Below are 19,997 nucleotides of genomic sequence, written 5' to 3' on the forward strand. Positions count from 1 at the left end.
CAGCATACTCAACACACAGCTCACAGAACACACACAGCATACACAGCACACAGCTCACTGAACACACACAGCATACACAGCACACAGCTCACTGAACACACACAGCATACACAGCACACAGCTCACTGAACACACATACAGCATACACAACACACAGCTCACAGAACACACACAGCATACACAACACACAGCTCACTGAACACACACAGCATACACAACACACAGCTCACAGAACACACACAGCATACACAGCACACAGCTCACTGAACACACACAGCATACACAGCACACAGCTCACTGAACACACACAGCATACACAGCACACAGCTCACTGAACACACACAGCATACACAGCACACAGCTCACTGAACACACATACAGCATACACAACACACAGCTCACAGAACACACACAGCATACACAACACACAGCTCACTGAACACACACAGCATACACAACACACAGCTCACAGAACACACACAGCATACACAGCACACAGCTCACTGAACACACACAGCATACACAGCACACAGCTCACTGAACACACACAGCATACACAGCACACAGCTCACTGAACACACACAGCATACACAGCACACAGCTCACTGAACACACATACAGCATACACAACACACAGCTCACAGAACACACACAGCATACACAACACACAGCTCACAGAACACACACAGCATACACAGCACACAGCTCACTGAACACACACAGCATACACAGCACACAGCTCACTGAACACACACAGCATACACAGCACACAGCTCACTGAACACACATACAGCATACACAACACACAGCTCACTGAACACACATACAGCATACACAACACACAGCTCACTGAACACACACAGCATACACAACACACAGCTCACAGAACACACACAGCATACACAACACACAGCTCACTGAACACACATACAGCATACACAACACAGCTCACAGAACACACATACAGCATACACAACACACAATTTACAGAACACACACAGCATACACAACACAGGCACACAACTTACAGAACATATAGCACACAGATACCACACAGAGAGTGCACAACTTACAGAACACACAGCACAAACATGCAACACACAGAGCGGACATATACACAACCACACACATAACACACAGCTTTCTTTGGTTTTGACCACACTGGAACTACCTTAGTCTGTGTTTTCTGAGCTGTAGGCCGTGTGGGGACAGGTGGGCCTGCCTCTCACTGCGGTGCCCAGGGCCTGGCACGGTACCAGCCCACAGCACAGTTCATCCGAAGTGGTGCTGACCTGGTTCCAGGGCTCCCAGAAACTGTCCACCTCCAACTGCTCAGGCCAAAAACCTAGTAGCCATCCCCAGCTCCTCTCACACCCAGCAGGTCAGCATCTTCTCGGCTCCCCCTCCGAAAGAGGCCCAGGCCCTGCGTCCTTCCCACTTCCTCACTGTCAGCCCAGTCCAAGGCACCAGCGCGCTCTCTCAGATCACTGCAAGAACCTCCAAGCTGCTCTGTTCCCCCGCCCCTCCACACCGCCTCCACTCTGCTATTGGCACAACAGCCTGACAGCCCGCAAGACCTGGCCCCTAGAGCTGCTCGCCCTCCACCGCCCACACCTCCCTCCGGCCGGCCAGCGCTCTTCCTACAAGGCACCCGGCGGGCTTAGGCGTGAGGAGCACCCGAGGGCGTTGCACTTGCTGTTCCCTCTCCCTGCCTGCTTTTCCACCACGATGCACGTGGCGGGGTCCTCCCCCCCCCCGCCCCTGTTATTGATGTCTCCATAGGCCTTTCCTGATGCCCCCTATTCAACATTGCAACACCCCACCACCGGCATTCCCCACTCCTTAATCTTTCTCCATAGCATATAGCCCCACCTGACATGCTATATACTTGACTTACTATGAACTGATTAACTATTTCCCCTTCTGCTAGAATGTAAGCTTCATGCAGACAGGACATTTCCCCCTGTTTTGTTCACTACTATGTCGTCAACACGTAGGACAGTGTCTGGCACATAATGGCCGCCATCAGTAGTTATGACTGGATCACGGAGTGAATGGGGCTATGGAGTGGGCTCTACTGTCACTCCCTGGCCACCTGGGTTTCCGATGTGGCTTCCTCTCAGTGAAGGGAAAGGTGGCCCTTTTTGATATTCCTTGTCTCAGGGATAACCTGAAGATATTTGGGAATGGCATCTGGGCGGGGGCGGGGAGGGGTAGGGTAAAGGCAGGAGTGAAAGGGCCAAAAGTCAGTGTTGAGTGAGTCCACAGAAGGGACCTAAAGGGCAGGCGCCTGCGTGTGAGGGGAGCGGGGCTGGGACGTTGCAGGCAGCAGAAGCCGCCAGCACAGCGTGGACAAGGCATCCTGTGGACTCAGGGCCCCGGGACACGTGACTGGGGTTAGACATTCATCTGGGTGCTCAGCGGATCTCCCCGCAGCAATGGCTGGGGTGGGGCCGCCGGGCCACCCTGGGGAGGAGACACAAGAAGCAGGACTGGGCACAGGACAGGCGTTCAGATCGCTGGACAAGGCGTGTGGGCTTCTGCCCCGAGAGAGCCCTGCAGCCAGTACACTGTGTGGATGAACCGACTCCCACTCCACCCGGCTGGTTCCCTGTGCTGTAACAGCCGTGGCCTTCCCAGGTACAGAGCACTTTCCTTCCCTCGGGGTGACGCCCACAGGGTCAGCGTTGGGCAGTGAAAAGAGCGGGGACTTGAACAGCCCCACTCGCCCTCACTTGGCTGTGACCTCGGACAAGTCGCTGGCCCAGACCTGGATCAGACCCCGGGTGTGTCACAAGCTGTGTGAGCGCAAGCAAGCAGCTAGGCCTCCCGGGGCCCAGCTTCTTTCACTGTCCCATGGGGGCAATCGTAATTTGGGGTGAGAGGAGAAGGGATGGGAGAAAAAGACGGGGTGCAGTGGTATTCCGGGACTATGCAAGACCAGAAGGAGTGGGTGGACCTGGCAGGGGTGGGCTGAGAGGAAAGAATGGAAAGGACGAGAGGAAAGAATCCAGGAGAGCCTACAGGCCCACCGGTCTCATCAACGTGACCCTGTGACCAGTAGATTCGGGGTGGGAGTGCTGGGAGCTGGTGCTTCAGGAGTCCGGGGCTCCCTCCTGGTGGTGGCCCTACATTCACCCTGTTACCTGACTGAGCCACAATGGGGGTGGGGTTCAGGGCTGCTCCAGTGGCGGAGGACAGAGGCCGCCCTGCCCCTGCCCGACTCTGCAGCGGTGGCTTTCACCGATTGTTTCGGAACTCTGTGAGGCACTGGGCAGCAGGGGGCGCCAGACCTCCAGGAAGGAAGAGGGACTCGGCATTTACACCCAGCGTGGGAAGACGTCGGGATTAGACAGAGGAGACTGAGGGTCCGAAGAGCTAAGGGAGGCGAAGGGGATGGCAGCGCTCTGCCGCCGCTAAGGGGACCCAGCACCTGGGGCACCTAACGCGCCTGGGGAGCCGCGACCTGAAGGGGGTGGTCAGGACACGGCAGGGGCTGTTCCAGAGCCTAGCAGGTCCGGGTGAGGCCTTCTAGGGCCAGCTCCCCAGGATGCTGACTTGGGGTGGGTCACACCCCATCTCTGAGCTTTCTATCTGCAAACCTGCCCCTCCTGCCGCACAAGGTCACCGAGGACCTGGCCCAGTGCAGGGCCTGGGGAGGAGCCGCCTTGATGCCTCAAAGAGGCTGGAGGGGAGTTGGGAGGGGGAGGTGCAGAGGACTTGGGAGACTCGGTTTGGTCTCGGCTCTGCCCTGGCTCTCGGGGTAGCTGGGCAAGTCTTGCCTCTTTTTCTAGGACTCAGTTTCCTTCTTTAAGAAACTGAGATGTCTGTAGTACACACACTCAAAAAACCAAAACCAAAACCACTCCACAAACCACTCCACAAAAACACACTCAAAAAAGAAAGAACGGAAAAGAAACGCCAGGCCTTTCCCCAAACCCTGGTGCCATGGGGACCAAGGACACAGCCTGCGGCCTCGGGGGCTTTTACCTTCGCGGAAGCTGCTGACTGGCGGAGGGTGCCCGAAGAGTAACCACAGAGAAACTACAGCAGGAACCACAGTGCAGGGCGAGATGGGGGGAGGGGCAAGGAGAACGCGGTGGGTCAGAGAACCGAGGGCCAAACCCACCAGGGAGAGAGGAGGACCCTCAGGGCAGAGGTCTGGGCTCCTTGGGGCTGGGGACATCCGAGGCACCTGGACGGGCACCGAGGGGGCAGCGGCTCTGCCCGCCCTGTGAGCCTCTCTGTGCCCCCTCCCCCCCACAAGAAGCCACGGGACAGGAGGAAATATGAAACAAAAGGCCTGTGATCCTGCAGGGAGAAGCCCACCAGCCTCCCATTTAGGGACAAAGAGAGACGGAGGTGGGAAATTGTGCAGGGCTGGTGCAGCTCTGTCCTTTGTGCCATTTCTCTGAATGCCACACCTACCTACGACCTTGAGGCTGGACCTGCTCCCTCGGCCCTGCTCCCTGTTAGCAGTGGGAGGTCCAGGGGGGAGGGGGGACCCCCATGGTAAACCGAGTCCTGATCAGGCTCTGCTCTGTGACCTCTCATGTGACCCTTCTCTGGGCCATGCACCGCCCCCATACCCTCCCAGTCAGTACAGGAGGACCAGATGGGAGGGTCTTGGAGGGCCCCCAACCCCTCCTAGAAGCATAGGATGCTCTGCAGCTGGGACGCTCTGAAGCTGTTGGATGAGGGTGCCTAGACACCGGCCAGGCGCCTGGGGACCCTTCCCGCCCCAAGGAAGCCCTGCCCCAACGTTACCATGGCGACATCGGCCTGGAAGATCTGCTTGATGAACTTGTTCCTGGAGGAGTGGACCAGCTGGATGATGTCTCCGTGCAGGGTGTCCCGGTTCTTCTCCAGGAAGCCTGGGCAGCGGCAAAGAGTGGTCACGCCTCACCGGCTCCCGCGGCCTCCGCCTGACAAGACTCAGCCCCGCCCCAAATGCAAGGCCAGAGGATCCTCAAAATTCACCCAGTCCACCCACGCCCACGTTACAGTGGGGACACTGAGGCCTGGAGAGGACAGCCGCTGGCCCAAGGTCACAGAGAGAGTGAGGGCAGAGCCTGAGCTGGAGCGCCATCTCCCCAACCACACAGCCCCTCTTCAGGCTGGCCAGAGAGAGGGCAGGAGGTCTGCCCCGGGACGGAGTGGGCCCCTTCCTGAGTGAACCCCAAGGCCTAAAAGGCCAGCCTTGGGCTTTTAAACAAAGGTGTCAAAAGCACTTGGTAAGTGTCACCTGGGAGAGACTACGTGTTGATCTGGCACCGGCTAATAGTACAGAAATTAACTCAAAATAGCTTGCCTTATGTTTTCAAAGTCCCCTCACAGCTCCCATGCTCACAGCTACCCCCGCACCCAGGAGGTGTGGGACAAGCAGGAATTACCTTCTCATCCCACAAGGGAGTGGATCGATGTTCAGAGAAGCTAAGCAAGGTGCCTAACATCACACAGCAAGTCACAGGCAGAGTTAAGACTCAAACTCAGACCACTGGTGCGGGCCAAGGAGGCTTCCCTGCACCACACAGACCCTCACTGCCGTTCCCAGTTATTGGGAGTTAGGAGCTGGTTAACGGGGGTGGAGTGCTGGGGGGGCAGGAGACAGGTGCCCAGGGCTGAGGAGGAGGGACACTGCAGAGAGGTAGCACCCTCTCCCCCGCAGGACTCGGGCTGCGCGGGCTGGTGGATGGTACAGAGACCAGTGCTGGGCTGCCCTCCGGGCATCTGCTCTGGACCTCAGCTTGCAAACCCACAGAAGTAGATGACCCTCGAGTCCCCCCCAGATCTAACGTTCTATGATCCTACAACTTCCTGTAAAGTTCCCCCGGTCTTCACGTCTGCTTCCTCAGCAACAGCAGGAAGCCTGGCACGTAACAGATGCTCAGTGAATGTTGGTGGCACTGAACTGAAAAATACAGTCCTCTGTTACTCCCAACAACAGACCCATTGGTTTGCCCAAGAGTCCTTCCCACGGGAAGTGGGCTTCCTTCCCTCTAACAGCCCGGTGGGATCTCGTATTTCATACTCTAAGGAGGGCTGAGCAGCCTTCGGATTTCACCCCTGCAGCATGGCTCATGATGCACTCTACTGCCTCTGGGCCAACTCAACAAGGACGTGCCAACCCGATGACTATGCTTATTTGTTTTGAATTTCAGTGGCTTGGGCGGTGGGTGGGACCCTTTGGGGCTGAATGGCCGGAGCTCCATGTACACACATCCCAAAACTGAGACCCATTCCAGGCTGGCCCTTTACAGCGGGGCGGGCTAGGGCCCTCTGCAGGCTTCTGGCAGACCCTGTAAGAATCCCATGTGGAGTAAACCTGACTGTGTTCTGACCCTCTTCTTGACGTCTAGCTTGAAAATGAACCGGATTGCATGTCCCAGGAGGGAAGAAGAGCATCCCCTTCAAAGCTCACACGTGGTCTTTTGGCTGACCGAGTCTTGGTGGGCAACTGGGCTGGTTCTAGGCCTGGCTTTGCATCCAAAGGGCTACGTCTTGTAAGAACAGGGAACCCCCCGTATAAGCCTCAGTTTCCCATATGTACAGAAGAGCACTGAGCCCACCCCACAGAACTGAAAGCGGGGACTCAAATACTTGTACACCACGTTCACAGCAGCATTATTTGCAAGAGCCACAGCATGGAGACGACGCAAATGTCCATCAACAGATGAAATGGTAACTAAAAAGGACACATGCTCTAACAGCCATCAACCTTGCCGACCACCTTATGCTAAGTGAAATAAGCCAAACACAAAAGGACAAATATTGTACGATTCCACTTCCATGACGGACTTCAAATAGTCAAATATGTAAGACAGAAAGTAGGATGGAGGCTATCAGAGGCTGGAGGGAGAGGGAGGGGGAGTTATTGTCAGCGGGTACAGAGCTCCTATTTGGGGTGATGAATAGGTTCTGGAAACGGATAGCGATGATGGTTGCACTATATTGTGAACAACGTAATGCCACTGAATCATCGACTAAAAGTTGTTAACACAGTAAATTTCATATTATACTAGAGGCCTGGTGCACGAAATTTGTGCATGGAAGGGGGAGGGTCCCTCAGCCCAGCCTGCACCCTCTCGCAATCCGGGACCCCTTGGGGTATGTCTGCGGGATCAGGCCTAAACCGGCAGTCAGACATCCCTCTCACAATCCGGGACCGCTGGCTCCTAACTGCTCACCTGCCAGTCGCCTGATCGCCCCTTACCATTCTGTCTGCCTGCCTGATAGCCCCTAACCACTCTGCCTGCCTGCCTGCCTGATCGCCCCTAACTGCTCGCCTGCCTGCCTGATCACCCCTAACCGCCTCTGCTTTGGCCCCCGCTGCTGCGGCTTTGTCTGGAATGACGTCCGGAAGGTCATTCGGCTGTCTGGTCTAATTAGCATATTACACTTTTATTATTATAGATATTTTACTACAATACTTTAAAATCTCTAAAACAAACAAACAAAAAAGCACTGATCCCACCATTTCCACTCTGCATTGCAGGCCCTGGTGTCTCTGTCCTGGGCTGGAGAAGGGTGAGGGAGGGAGGGGCACAGACAAGGAGACAGCCCTGGCCAGCCCGCCTGTACCTTGAGTCTCATAGTAGACGACACCAGCAAAGTGGTTGATGCCGAACTGGGTGTCGTGGTTGTTCTTGGGAGGAATATAGTTGGCGTTGAGCTTGTGCTGTGAGTTCAACTTATGCAACATGGTGGTGTCCGTGCCCTGTGGGAACCGAGGCAGCTGTCGGGCCTCCTCTCCCACTTGCCCCACCGTCCACTCCCCCCACTCTCCACCAGGCCCCCCTGCCTGTCCTGCCCCACGTCTTTGCACCCCCTCTTCTGTCTTTCTCAAGAGCGTTCCTCCCTTTATTTATAGCACACAGAGCAGCGCTCTGAGCCTCCACTCCCCCATCGGTTAAGTGGGTGAAGTGGATCAACACAACCGTGATAGCACATTCCAGTTTAGAAAATCTACTCCCGGGAGTAAAGCCCTGGGCACAGGCCCTCCCCACTCCAAGGCCTCGTCCGTGTCTGGAGCACCCATTCTGTGCCAGCTGCACGCTCAGATCTTCGGCGTTTGGTGCAGGACCCAGTGGATGGTACTGATTTCCAAATGCCAGGTGAATGCACTGGAACTGGCCCAGAGCCACCCTGAGCGCGGGTGTCATTAGCCCCATTGTGCAGGCGAGGGAAGCGGAGGCTGGAGGCTGGGTGTGGAGGATGCAACCCTCCCGCCCCTCCCCCGCCCCCCGCAGGCCCACCTTGGGGAACTTGCTCTCCTCGTCGATGAGGGAGATGATGTTCATGGGCTTGTTGGCGATCATGTCCAGGGCGTCCTGGTTGTCGGTGAACTCGATGTGCAGCCAGTCGATGCTCTCCAGGTCGTACTCCTCCTGCTCCAGCTTGAACACGTGCCGCACGAAGAACTGCTGCAGGTGCTCGTTGGCGAAGTTGATGCAGAGCTGCTCGAAGCTGGGGAGGGGGGCGCACAGTGAACACAGGGACAAGGGGGTGTCTCTCAGGCCCTGCTCCACCGCTTGGGGGCCCAGGTCTGCCTCCACGTCTGCGGGGGGCCGGACTGTCATGTCCACCCCCCTCATGTGCAGGAGAGCACACCAAGGCCCAGCGAGAGCCAAGCATCCCCTCTCCCCCCAAGGTCACTCAGTGAGTCAGAGGGAGAGTTAAAGCCAGGGCCCGGGGCTCAGGACCCTTCCCCTGCATGGCCAGGCCCCGGGGAGGGCGGGCAGGTGGGCTCCAGCCCCAGGCAGAGCGCCTGGAGGGGAAGAGCCAAGGCGGGCAGGTGGCCCAGGAGGAGCGGTCCAGCGTGTCAGCGGACTGGGGAGGGGGCTGGGGAGATTTGGAAGCAGAGCCCTGACGGCTGACATCGCTGAGCCACCAACTCAGCGCCCTCCCGGTGACACCCGGTGAATTCAACGTGGGCGTTTCGGCGGGTGTGGGGAGGGCTTCGAGTCATCCAAACATCACAGGAATTGAAGCGACTCGCCAGGGGTCACGCAGCTAGGAAGAGGGGCAGGGCCGGCTTCCTGCCACCTGGGCCTGTGCCCTCCGTCTGCCCGCACGGCCCCCCAAGAGGGTGGGCCTCCACGTGTGGCCAAGACCCCCATCTCAACCTGGGCTCAGGCCCAGCCTCACTTGCTTCCGGGCACCTGACAGCTGGGCACAGGCCGATGGGCAGCAGGGCCTGGAGTGTCCGTGACGATATAAGAGCCTCCCCCCTCCCCACCACCACCCCCTCCTCGCTGGCCTCAGCCGGCCCGGGGACTGGAGGGGATGGGGAGGAAGGGGAGAGGGCCCACGGGGACGACTGGAGTCCAATTTCCCAGCAGCCTGGCAGGGTGTGTGGGGCGACGAATGCAGCCTAAAGGGAGAGACGCGGCCTGCCTGTCCGTGTTGTGGGAGAAAAGTCCCGCAGGGCAGAGCCCCACCGATACCTGTTCACGGCGAAGTTCTCGAACCCAAAGATGTCCAGGAGGCCGATGGACCGGCGAGAGTTCTTCACGTCCTGGGAGGGGGGCTTGTAAATCGCGGCATTGATCTTGTCCACGATCCACACGAAGAGCCGCCCGTAGATCCCCTGAGAGGCAGGGCGGCCGCATCAGCCCCGGCCCAGCCACCGCCTCGCAGGGAGACAGGCCTCGCTCCGGCCCCTTCCGCGGGGTCGCAAGCTCTGAAACTCCCACGCCTTTACTCACGCTGTTCCCCTGCCCGGAGCACCCTTTTCTGCTTGGACAATTCCTACTCGTTTTTCAAAGCTCCCCAGGAAACCCTCCCTGACCTCAGGGTGTGGGGAGCCCTCCTCTGACTCCCATTTCTCCGCCCGTCTCTGTCTCCCCATCAGCTCTGGATGCCTTGGGGGCCCCAGAGCCCAGCACAGGGCCTAGAGCAGGGACAGCAAGCAAATGTGACTGTGGAAACAGGCAGGATTCGGCACCCCACCCGCCCACCCAGCCTTTCTTCCTGAAAGAGACCAGAGAGGGTGCCCCTGGCTGAGAGCAGCACAGCAGAGAGACTTTCCAAAGAAGACGCCCCAGCATGAGGGCCAAGGGGCTGGAGATCACAGCAGGCCAGGGCAGAGGGCAGGGCCTCTGGGGGGCACAACTCCCAGCCCCTTGTGGGACTCAGCCCAAGGCAGCCAGTGGCTGGAGCCTGGGTCCAAGGGCAGGTCGGGGTCATGGCCCAGAGGCCCACCAGCTCTGTGGACCCCTCAGCTCCTGCCCGTCAACACCCCATCCTCCGGAGGGGCGGGGAGAGCAGGGGGCCCCTCCACACGCCCACCTTGACAAAAGCATCGCGGACATCCAGCGCCTGCTCCCTGCTGAGCGGGGTGGACACCGTCTCGCCGCGGGTGATGAGGGTGCGGCTGGTCAGGCAGTTCATCAGGTCTGGGGGGTTCACCTGGTGGGGCGACATCGGGAGCTCACCCAGCCACCCGCCAGCCGGTCCCTCCCTAGAACTCCCACCGCACCCAGAACCCCTCCCTCTTCACAACCAGGCCTCCCCCAGACTGTTCCCTCCACTGAGAATGCCCTCCCCAGGCCCTACAGCCAATCCTCCCAGCCGCCAGCCCACCCAGCGCTGCGGGAGGGACCTGCTCTCTGACGGCCCCTGCCTGCCCCTCGGCATGTTACCTGCCCTTCCCAGGGCTGGCTCTTACTCTGGCGTTATTCATCGCCGTTTTCCAAACCAGGGCAGAGCCTGGCGTTTGCTAAAAGACTGACAAGCTGATTCACTCGGGGCCCCCACCCCTGGTCCCCTAAGTCCCTGCGGCTCCCAGGACCAGCTGGGCTAAGCCAGGCTCTGGGCTCTACTCCTCCTAGGGACCCGTGCCCGGCACAGATCCTGTGCATCGTGGGTTCTCCGTGTTGAATTTCTAGAACTTCCCCAAGCAGAGGTCCCAGCTCCTTAGGCCCCACATGCTCAGCCCCTGGGCCTGAGGTCAAAACTGTCCCTCTGAGAGAAACAAAAACAGCCGAGGGGACAGAAGACGGGGCACTGACCTCGAGCAAGGATGCAGCTGTGGCCAGGGACGGGGAGAAGAGGACCTCGCAGGCATCCAGGTTTTCAAATGTCCTGGCTGTCAGCAGCAAGAGGGCACAGCGTCAGGCAGGGGAGGGTGGGCACGGGGGCGAGGGGGCAGTCTAAGGGGACCGGATGCCACGCCTGCGCTCAGGGGGCCGCCCTGTCCACGGAGGACACCACACTCTGATTTAAAGCTTCTCTGGTCAATGTATGTGGGATGAATGTTCTCATCATGAACTATGGGCACCATGAGCTTAGAAACCGTGTGTATCCAACACCTGGCTCTACGCCTGGCACCCAGGTATCAGACACGGGCAGTCATGCCTCCCCCGTCCCCCCAGCCTTCACTCCAGACTCCCAGAACAATCCGTGGCTCCTCTGAGACAGGTTCTGTGAACTTGCTTGGCTTAGTGCCTGGTGCTCTCTGTCCTTCCCCACATGCTTCCTCGGGCCTCAGAGCCTTTGCACGAACTCTTCCTTCTGCCTGGTGTACTCTTTCTTCATCTCTTAGTCTTTTCTTTTCTTTTTAAGAATTGATTTTGAGAGGGGGGGGCGGGAACATCGATTTGTTTTTCCACGTATTTATGCATTCTCTTCGTCTTTTAAGACTCACTAGACTGTGAGCTTCTTAGAGCTGGGATTCTTCATTCATTCACCAAACACTTGCCAAGAGGGTCCGTTTCGACTTAAGCTCACGCTCTTACTCAGTCGAGGGACCATGTTGGGTACCAAGGGCAAGAGCAAAATGGAGCTCGGTGCCTGCCGCAGAGCACCATCTCCCAGCCTGGCACACAGTAGTGACCAGGGAGTGTTAGGTGAGTGAACATAGTCTCTTTTCTAGCTCTCCCCTTTTCTGAAGATGGCTATTTAATCACTCGTACCTTAGTATGAATTAATTCAAAAATGTACTCCCTCTCTAAGACACCTGACCTTAAAGAAGAAACCAAATTTGGAAGTGGTTTTAAAGGGCTAATAGTGCCCTAGCTCCATGGTCGGCAAACTGAGGCTCGCGAGCCACATGCAGCTCTTCGGCCCCTTGAGTGTGGCTCTTCCACAAAATACCACAGCCTGGGTGAGTCTATTTTGAAGAAGTGGCATTAGAAGAAGTTTAAGTTAAAAAAATTTGGCTCTCAAAAGAAATTTCAACCATTGTACTGTTGATATTTGGCTCTGTTGACTAATGAGTTTGCCGACCACTGCCCTAGCTGGTTTGGCTCAGTGGATAGAATGTTGGCCTGCAGACTGAAGGGTCCCAGGTTTGATTCCGGTCAAGGGCACATGCCTGTGTTTTGGGCTTGATCCCCAGTAGGGGGTGTGCAGGAGGCAGCTGATCTATGATTCTCTCTCGTCATTGATGTTTCTATCTCTCCCTTCCTCTCTCTATCTCTATCTATCTATCTATCTATCTATCTATCTATCTATCTATAATTTTAAATAAAGAGCCAATAGTTATCCCCCATTACACTTTATCCGTACATCTCTATAGGGGAATTTCAGCACAGTTTACCACACCTGAGGCTAGGGGACCTGTTCAAATCGCCCACAGGTGAATTCTCCCAAAGAAGACACATGCTGAGACAGAATCGGAGCCACCAGCACCCCCTGGACGGCTAGGGGTCATGCTGCTCTAGGATCCAGCACAGGGTTGGGGGAGGGGGGTACCGTTGAGGGCCCTCACCCTCGTACTGCAGGTTGCCGAGGTGCAGGATGGAGGCCAGGAGCTTGGAGATCTCCCAGTTCTCTGTGTCCGTGAACATGAGCACCTTCATGGCGGAGCGGATGTTGGCATACTCCTGGCTGTCCTCGCGGCCCTCGCAGGTTATGCAGTTACCCTGGTGGGCAGGAGGGGGAGAGCGGGTGACGGGGGGAACCAGGGGGACATCAGGGGGACCCTCGCTGCCCAGCCTCGCAGCCTGACTCCGGGCACCGACCTCACCTAACGGGCACCGTGACTCCCAGGAAGGCTAGAAAGCTCCCACGTGGGCGGCTCAGGAACACATCTCCTTCGCCTGGAACCCTGGGTGCCCCTTTCCCGTGAGTAAGAGGGGCTGGGTCACTGACGCCAGGCCTGGCCCATCACCCCGCCTGGCAGGCACAGCACCAAGGCCCTGCCATGCTCCCCTCCACCCATGGACGCCCACCCTCAGGGACTTGAACCCCTCACCGGGTGCAGCCTGGGGTGGAAGGAGCATTGGCAGGGGCTGCCCCATGGTGTGTGCCTGTAAGACCCGTGTGTGTGTGTGTGTGTGTGTGTGTGTGTGTATGCGCACGTGTTACACCTACAACACACATACATGCACCTTCGTTGTCCCACATCCCTCAGGTGCCATTGCCCACACTTGTGCCCACATGGCTCAGCCCATCTCCAGGCAACCAGCCCTAGGGTCTCCCCGGGACTAAGGAAGCTGGTGCCCCCCAAGCCAGCCTGCTGTGTGGTAGCAATGGCCTGGCCCACTTCTCTTCGGTGGCCTGCCAGCAGCAAGAGGCGGGCAACAGAGCCCTGTAATCAGCGAGCCCTCAGGCATGAAGCACAGTGCCCTGCATCCTGCACTCCTGGGCGCCTGGCAGAGGCCCCAGTCCTCACGTCTTTAAAACTACACTAATTCAGTGTATGTGTACAGGCGGGTTCGTGTGCACGCACACATGGGTGTGTGTGTGTGTGTGTGTGTGTGTGTGTCCCTGGGTCTGGCACGTCTACACACATTAAGTGTGTCTGTGGGGAGAATTTGTCTAGATGTGTGTGCAAGCGGGTGTGTACCCAATGGGGAACAGGCCTAGGGCACACACAAGCCCAGGGTGGGCCGGGCTGGGGCTGGGGCAGGCGGGAGGATGGGAGAAAGCCCACGTGGGAGTTCCCACCCGCCCGGCCTAGAGCTGGGTGGCTGTCCCCCTCCCGGATGCCCCACCTGGGCCTCACCATAGCCAGGTAGTTGTAGTCGGTGGCCTGGCCCAGGCCCAGCTTCCTCTTCTGGTCCTCGCTCATGCCCTCCAGCATGCAGTAGAACACGTGGTAGTTCCTCTCGTCAGGCGCCTGAAAACGGGGACAGGTGTTGGGGCGGGAGCGCAGGAGGAGGCCGCCAGGAACCAGTCAGGAAGCCCGGCCACAGGGCTTGCTGTTTGAACAAGTGGCTTCCGGGGAAAAGCTCCCATGGGGGTTCCATGGCGGGTTTCGGGCACGCGAGCAGGCAGCAGCCTAGGGGCAACGGGGGCTATTCGGACGCGCGAGTCCCACGCGGCACTGTGGCTAGGGGTCTGTGAGGGTCAGCCCTGGCCCCGGGCCTGGGCCCACCTGGCGACAGACGCGCGACTTCTCCAGCAGGTACTGCTCGATCCTGGCGCCCTCGATGGCTCCCCGCTTGTTGAAGTGGATGTCAATGTACTTCCCGAAGCGGCTCGAGTTGTCGTTGCGGATGGTCTTGGCGTTCCCGAATGCTTCAGGGTGGGTAGAGGGTCACGGGCCAGGTCAGCCCCCACCCAGCCACCCAGCCCTCCCCGGAGGCCCCTGGCCCTACCTTCCAGGATGGGGGTGGCCTCCAGCACCTGCTGCTCGATCCACGAGTGCTGCCCACTGATGGCCGCCAGGAACTGCAGGATCAGCTTCGTGCTCTCTGTCTTCCCTGCCCCAGACTCCCCGCTGCAGAGGACACCCAGAGAGAGGCAGGGCCTGTCACCGTGTGTTGTCCCCCTCCTCACAGCGCGTCAGCCCAAGCTGCTTCCCCGACGAGCCCTCCCCGGTCTGTGTAACGGGCTGACAATACAGACCTTCCAGGGCGGGAACGGCTAGAGGAGTTCATTGCTCTGCCACCACCAGAGGTTACTTTCCTTCCCCTTCATTCAGACATGCACACCCCTCCCTCCCTACTTGCCATATAGCATGGCACGTATTAGACGCTGGATCGTGCTTTGTCCTTTTACCCTCTGCCCAAGAAAGAACAGGATCCTGAGCTTTCAACGGACCGTAACTTAATAGGAGCCAGCGGTAAATAAGGTTGGCCCCAAAAGCGAACATGAGCTTTGGTCGCATTAACAGAGATCTAAGACCTGGGAGAGGGGAGGTGATTCTCTATACTATGAGACATTAGCAGGAGCACGTAGCTAGTGCTCTAGGGGTTAAGCCTGGACCGCCACTCTGGGGCCGGGCCGCCCACCTGATGATGCAGCACTGGTCACGGCTGTTGCGTTTCATGTTGAAGTAGCAGTTGTCGGCAATGGCAAAGATGTGCGGGGGCATCTCCCCAATCTTCTTGTTGGTGTACTGGCGGATGTGCTCTGGCGAGTAGATGGAGAGCAGCTGGTAGGGGTTCACTGCCACCAGGATGGAGCCGGTGTACGTCTGCGGGTAACAAAGACCAGGGCGCTCACCGCGGCCCGTGTGGGAGCTCTGACTCCGGAAGGCCCTCAGGTTCTGTCTGCTCCATCCCTCCGGGAGGGACTGCACCGACTTTGGAGCCACGAGGCTCTGGTGTCAGAATCCTGCCTCCCTGTGATGGGGGGCGGGTCTTCAGACCAGCACTGGGCCTGGCTCAGAGGAGGTGTCAGGGACATTTGATGAAGGGAGGAAAGAAGTGAGGAGAGAGGGAGAAAGGGTCTCTGAGCCTTGATTTCTTTATCTTCATCTGTAAAATGGGCATAAATCAACTGTTTATGAAAATGAGAGAAAATTCATAGCGCACTGTAGGGACTCCTCAAATGCTGGCTCCCACCTTTGCCCCCCAGCCCTGCAGCCCGCACTTTTAGAGCGGAATTCTAAGCTGGACCTTTCTAGAACAAAGGAACCAGGCCACAGGAGCTGAAGGGGCTAGGGCAGTGGTTGGCAAACTCATTAGTCAACAGAGCCAAATTATCAACAGTACAACGATTGAAATTTCTTTTGAGAGCCAATGTTTTTAAACTTAAACTTCTTCTAATGCCACTTCTTCAAAATAGACTCGTCCAGGCCGTGGTATTTTGTGGAAGAGCCACACTCAAGGGGCCAAAGAGCCGCATGTGGCTCGAGAGCCACGGTTTGCCGACCACAGGGCTAGGGGGTGTGGTTGGGCTGGGTGGGCCAGGTCCCTGCAGCTTGGGGACAGGGCACCTCCAGACATCCTGGGCACTGTAGGCTCAGGGGCCAGGGGCCCCTCAGAGGGTCTTCCGGGCCCCTCTCTGTGGGCTCCCCACTTAGGGCCCAGCATGGCCACCTGTGCAAAACGTCCCGCTGTGGGCCTGGCCCCGCCACTCAGGGGACAACAAGCCACCAGAACACAGTGAAGCGCCCAGGGTTACTTCTCCCTCCTCCGCCCCTCCCACCCCAGCCCCGACTTTAAAGGGGGGTGGTTAACATCTACCTCCCAGGCTGTTGTAAAGACCAAAGGGCATATCCTGGTGCAGAGCGGCTGCCCATAAGCGCCACCTTCCTTTCTCCTTTACCCCCTTAAAACACGACGCTCTCCCGCCTGGCGTGGCGTGAGGCTGGCTCATGCAGTCATTCAAGAGCCCTTCTCTGGGGCGGGCGGGGAGGCTGACAGCCCCACCCGGGGGGCCGGGGAGGGAACGCTTGGGGCTCTGGGAGCTGGAGGACCCCCGAGAGTTCCTCGCGGTAGGAGGTGAGGGGGGAGCAGGTCTCCCAGTGAGAATCGGGCATGGAAGCATGAAAGGGAATGACATTTGGGAGAAAGGCCGCCCGGCAGCTGTGGGCCGAGGGACGGCTGCGGCAGAGGCCGCAGGCAGAGACGGTATTTCAGACCTAATTTCAGTCAACGGGGAGCCAGACAGAGGTGGTCTGAGAGCCGGTCCGTGACCGGGTGGGGCAGGGGCAATGGCAGAGGCCCCGGGCTTGCTGAGACCCCGGGAGCACCTTCCTGGGGCCCCGCCCCGCCCGCTCCTCCCACCAGGGCTCCCCTGGCCTCTCCGCTGGGCCCTCCTGAGCACCAGGCCCTCAGTCCCCTGCCCCCTGGGTGTCCCCACTGACGTCCACCGGCCTGTCCAGACCAGACCTCCTCTCCCTCCCAAGCGGCTCCTCCTCAGCCTCCCCGCTCTGCCAACATGCCACCACCACCCTTCACCAGGAGAGCAGGGCCCGGGAGCTGCCTCCACACCTCCCGCTCCTGCATACAGCCCCCCTCTCTCCATCCGCATGGCCACCCCCTGCTGGCCAAGCACCTCCCTCCTGGGCTCCCGGGTTCCACACTGTCCACTGAGGGCAGGATCAGCTTTTAAACAATCTGGGCATGTCGTCCCCTCCTGACAACCCTCAGGCGGCTTCCCACAGCCTCAGGACAAAGTCCATCTCCTGTCCCTGCCCACAGACCCCGAGCCTGGCCCTCACCAGCCCCATCCCTCAGCCAGAGGCGCCGTCCATGTTAGACACCTCAGGTGGAAGCCCCACACGCCATCCCCTGCCCCTTCACCCAGCTAACGGCTGCTCATCCTTCCGGTCCACACTGAGAGGGCCCGCAGGAAGCCGGCACCGCCTGTGTCCCCAGCACAGCTCACCCCGGGACTTCCCTGGGCCCACCTGACTCCTCTCTGGTTCTGGTTCGCTCTCCTCTACACCCTGCGCAGCACGCGGGACACTCAGCAAATGCTCCCGACTAACTGAAAGAGTGACTGCATTAATGGGCGCAGACAGTCCCTGCTGCCCAGGAAAAAGCAGGGAAGGGAGCTCAGGGGACAGGCCTGTCAGCAACACTGAGGCAGCCCCACCCACGCTGACGGGAAGGATGGCCCGGACATGTGGCCAGTGGAAAAGCACGGAACAGTATGGGGGCAATGTTACCATCATAGACAAACATTTTTAATTGTATATACACATTATTTTATATCATATATATACATATCATATCCTATATAATAAAGGTGTAATATGCAAATGGTCATTATGCCGTGAAGCATAACGGCCAACCGCGTAATGACTGGATCATGGATCAGCAGGAGGGTGGGGCAGCGAGCTACAGCGGGCAGCGGAGAGCTACAGGAGGGAGCAGGACAGCAAGCTATGAGGGTGGGCGGAGGGGCGGAGGGAGCTACAGCAGGGTGAGGCAGCGAGCTATGTGTTGCAGCAGAGAGCTACGAGCGGCAGTGGGTTGGCTGGCCAGCTGAGGCAAGCAGCATCGAGCTACTCCTGCACGGATTTGTGTGCAGGGCTACTAGTATATATATATATATGTGTGTATATATATATATATATATATATATATATATATATATATATATTAGAGGCTTGGTGCACAAAATTCGTGCACTGCGCCCTCTCGCAGTCCGGGACCCCTCGGGGGATGTCTGCCTAAGCCGGCAGTCAGACATCCCTCTCTGTCTGCAGTCCAGGGCTTTTGCAGTCCGGGATCCCTTGCTCCTTACCGCCCACCTGCAGCGGAGGCAGGAGAGCTCCCACCACCGCCGCTGTGCTCGCCAGCTGTGAGCCCGGCTTGTGGCTGAGCAGCGCTCCCCCTGTGGGAGCGCACTGACCATCAGGGGGAAGCTCCTGCATTCAGCATCTGCCCCCTGGTGGTCAGTGCATGTCACAGCAACCGGTCGTTCCACCAGTCATTCTGCTGGTCGTTTCGCTGTTCAGTCAATTTGCATATTAGGGTTTTATTATATAGGATACACATATACAGCGAGCCCTGTATATCCGCAGATTCCCCATCTATGGATTTAACCAACCATGAGTCAAAAATATTCAGAAAAAGTTATGTTGTTGCTAACATACTATGCAGTTGGCCAGTGGTGGTTGGGTCTGAGCTGAACACGTATAGACTTTTTTCCTTGTCATTATTCCCTAAACAACAACTATTTACATTGTATTGGGTACTATTAGAGATGATTTAAAGCAGCGGTCGCCAACTAGTGGTCCATGGACCACTGGTGGTCCGTGAGGTCCGAAAGGTTGGCGACCGCTGATTTAAAGTGTACAGGCGGGGGTGCCTGGGTTATATGCAAACACCACACCTTTTTAGATGAGGGATTTGAGCACCCATGGATTTGGGTATTGACTGGTGGTGCTGGCACCAGTCCCCTGTGTATACTGGAGGATAGTGGTTCTCTGTGAGGCAGAAGGAAAACGTTCTAATCTGTAGCACGTATACCCATTTCAAAATAAACAATAAAAACAAGGCCTCTTCCTTCAGGGAGAGGACCCGCCCCCGCAGAAGGGCAAGGACACCCCACCTGATGGGAAGGTCCCCGCTGGGCGCAGGACTTCGCAGCTTCCACATCATCTCCCCTGGCCTCCGCAGAAGGCCGCTGAGAAGTGCGGTCACGCTCCCTCTCAGAAGGGAGAACTGAGCCTCCGAGAAGGAGAGGGACTTGGAGATCATACAGCAGATAAGCAGGGAGTGGGATGAGCAAGGGACCTGGGCCCAGAGCCCCAGCTCTCGCTTTCCCACCTGGACTTCCCCAGATCTCAGGATGCACCTGTGGGACTGTGGAGCTGGTGGGGGGGTGGGGGGAGTAGGAGAAGCACGAGGCTCGCCACTGCTAGCTTGAGACCAGGCCCGCCTGCTCCTCTCTGGGCCTCAGTGCCCATCCATCCCCCAAGGCTCTCAGCACAGCTTCCCGAGCCCTCTGGCCCTCTCTCTCCAAGAGTCCACAGTCAGCAGACAGTGAATGCCCACTTGCCCAGTGCGGGCCTCTTGCTCAAAGTCTCCAGTAATAAAACCTGCCCTGTGGGGCCAGGGGCCGGGCTGGAGGACAGATAAGGACTATTCCCAAGCCCCAACACAGCACACAAGGTCCTTAGGGGCCTCCAGGTCCCCAGGGGAAGATCAGGGGGCCTCCCCGGGGCCAGAGATACCCCCCAGGAGAGGTGGCAGGAATCCATTTTACCTCAAGCTCCACCTCCCCCAGGAAGCCCTCAGGCATGCCAGCCTGCAGCCTCTACCTTAGCAGCCCATGAAGACCCAAACGCATCCTGGGGCACACATAGCTCCCCAGAGTCACAGAGGTGCCCACCCACGAGTCTCCTCTTTGCACCAGAGGGAAGG

General features: G+C 58.1%; 1 protein-coding gene across 3 annotated transcripts in view; it reads right to left on the reverse strand.

Moving 5' to 3' along the window:
• MYO7A (myosin VIIA) overlaps positions 1–19,997 on the reverse strand; it is a 65,782-nt gene that overhangs the window by 37,213 nt on the left and 8,572 nt on the right. For all 3 annotated transcript variants that reach the window (XM_054724769.1, XM_008150002.3, XM_054724768.1), the window contains exons 3-13: positions 15,183–15,367; positions 14,547–14,668; positions 14,324–14,466; positions 13,952–14,065; positions 12,713–12,866; positions 11,013–11,089; positions 10,291–10,410; positions 9,447–9,589; positions 8,256–8,466; positions 7,582–7,717; positions 4,768–4,874 (exon numbers count right to left, since the gene is read on the reverse strand). In XM_054724769.1, the coding sequence (XP_054580744.1) occupies positions 4,768–4,874; positions 7,582–7,717; positions 8,256–8,466; positions 9,447–9,589; positions 10,291–10,410; positions 11,013–11,089; positions 12,713–12,866; positions 13,952–14,065; positions 14,324–14,466; positions 14,547–14,668; positions 15,183–15,367 (1,512 nt within the window). The remainder of the gene's footprint in view (positions 1–4,767; positions 4,875–7,581; positions 7,718–8,255; positions 8,467–9,446; positions 9,590–10,290; positions 10,411–11,012; positions 11,090–12,712; positions 12,867–13,951; positions 14,066–14,323; positions 14,467–14,546; positions 14,669–15,182; positions 15,368–19,997) is intronic.

The sequence above is a fragment of the Eptesicus fuscus genome, chromosome 13 (assembly GCF_027574615.1).
Source record: "Eptesicus fuscus isolate TK198812 chromosome 13, DD_ASM_mEF_20220401, whole genome shotgun sequence".
NCBI classification, from domain to species: domain Eukaryota; kingdom Metazoa; phylum Chordata; class Mammalia; order Chiroptera; family Vespertilionidae; genus Eptesicus; species Eptesicus fuscus.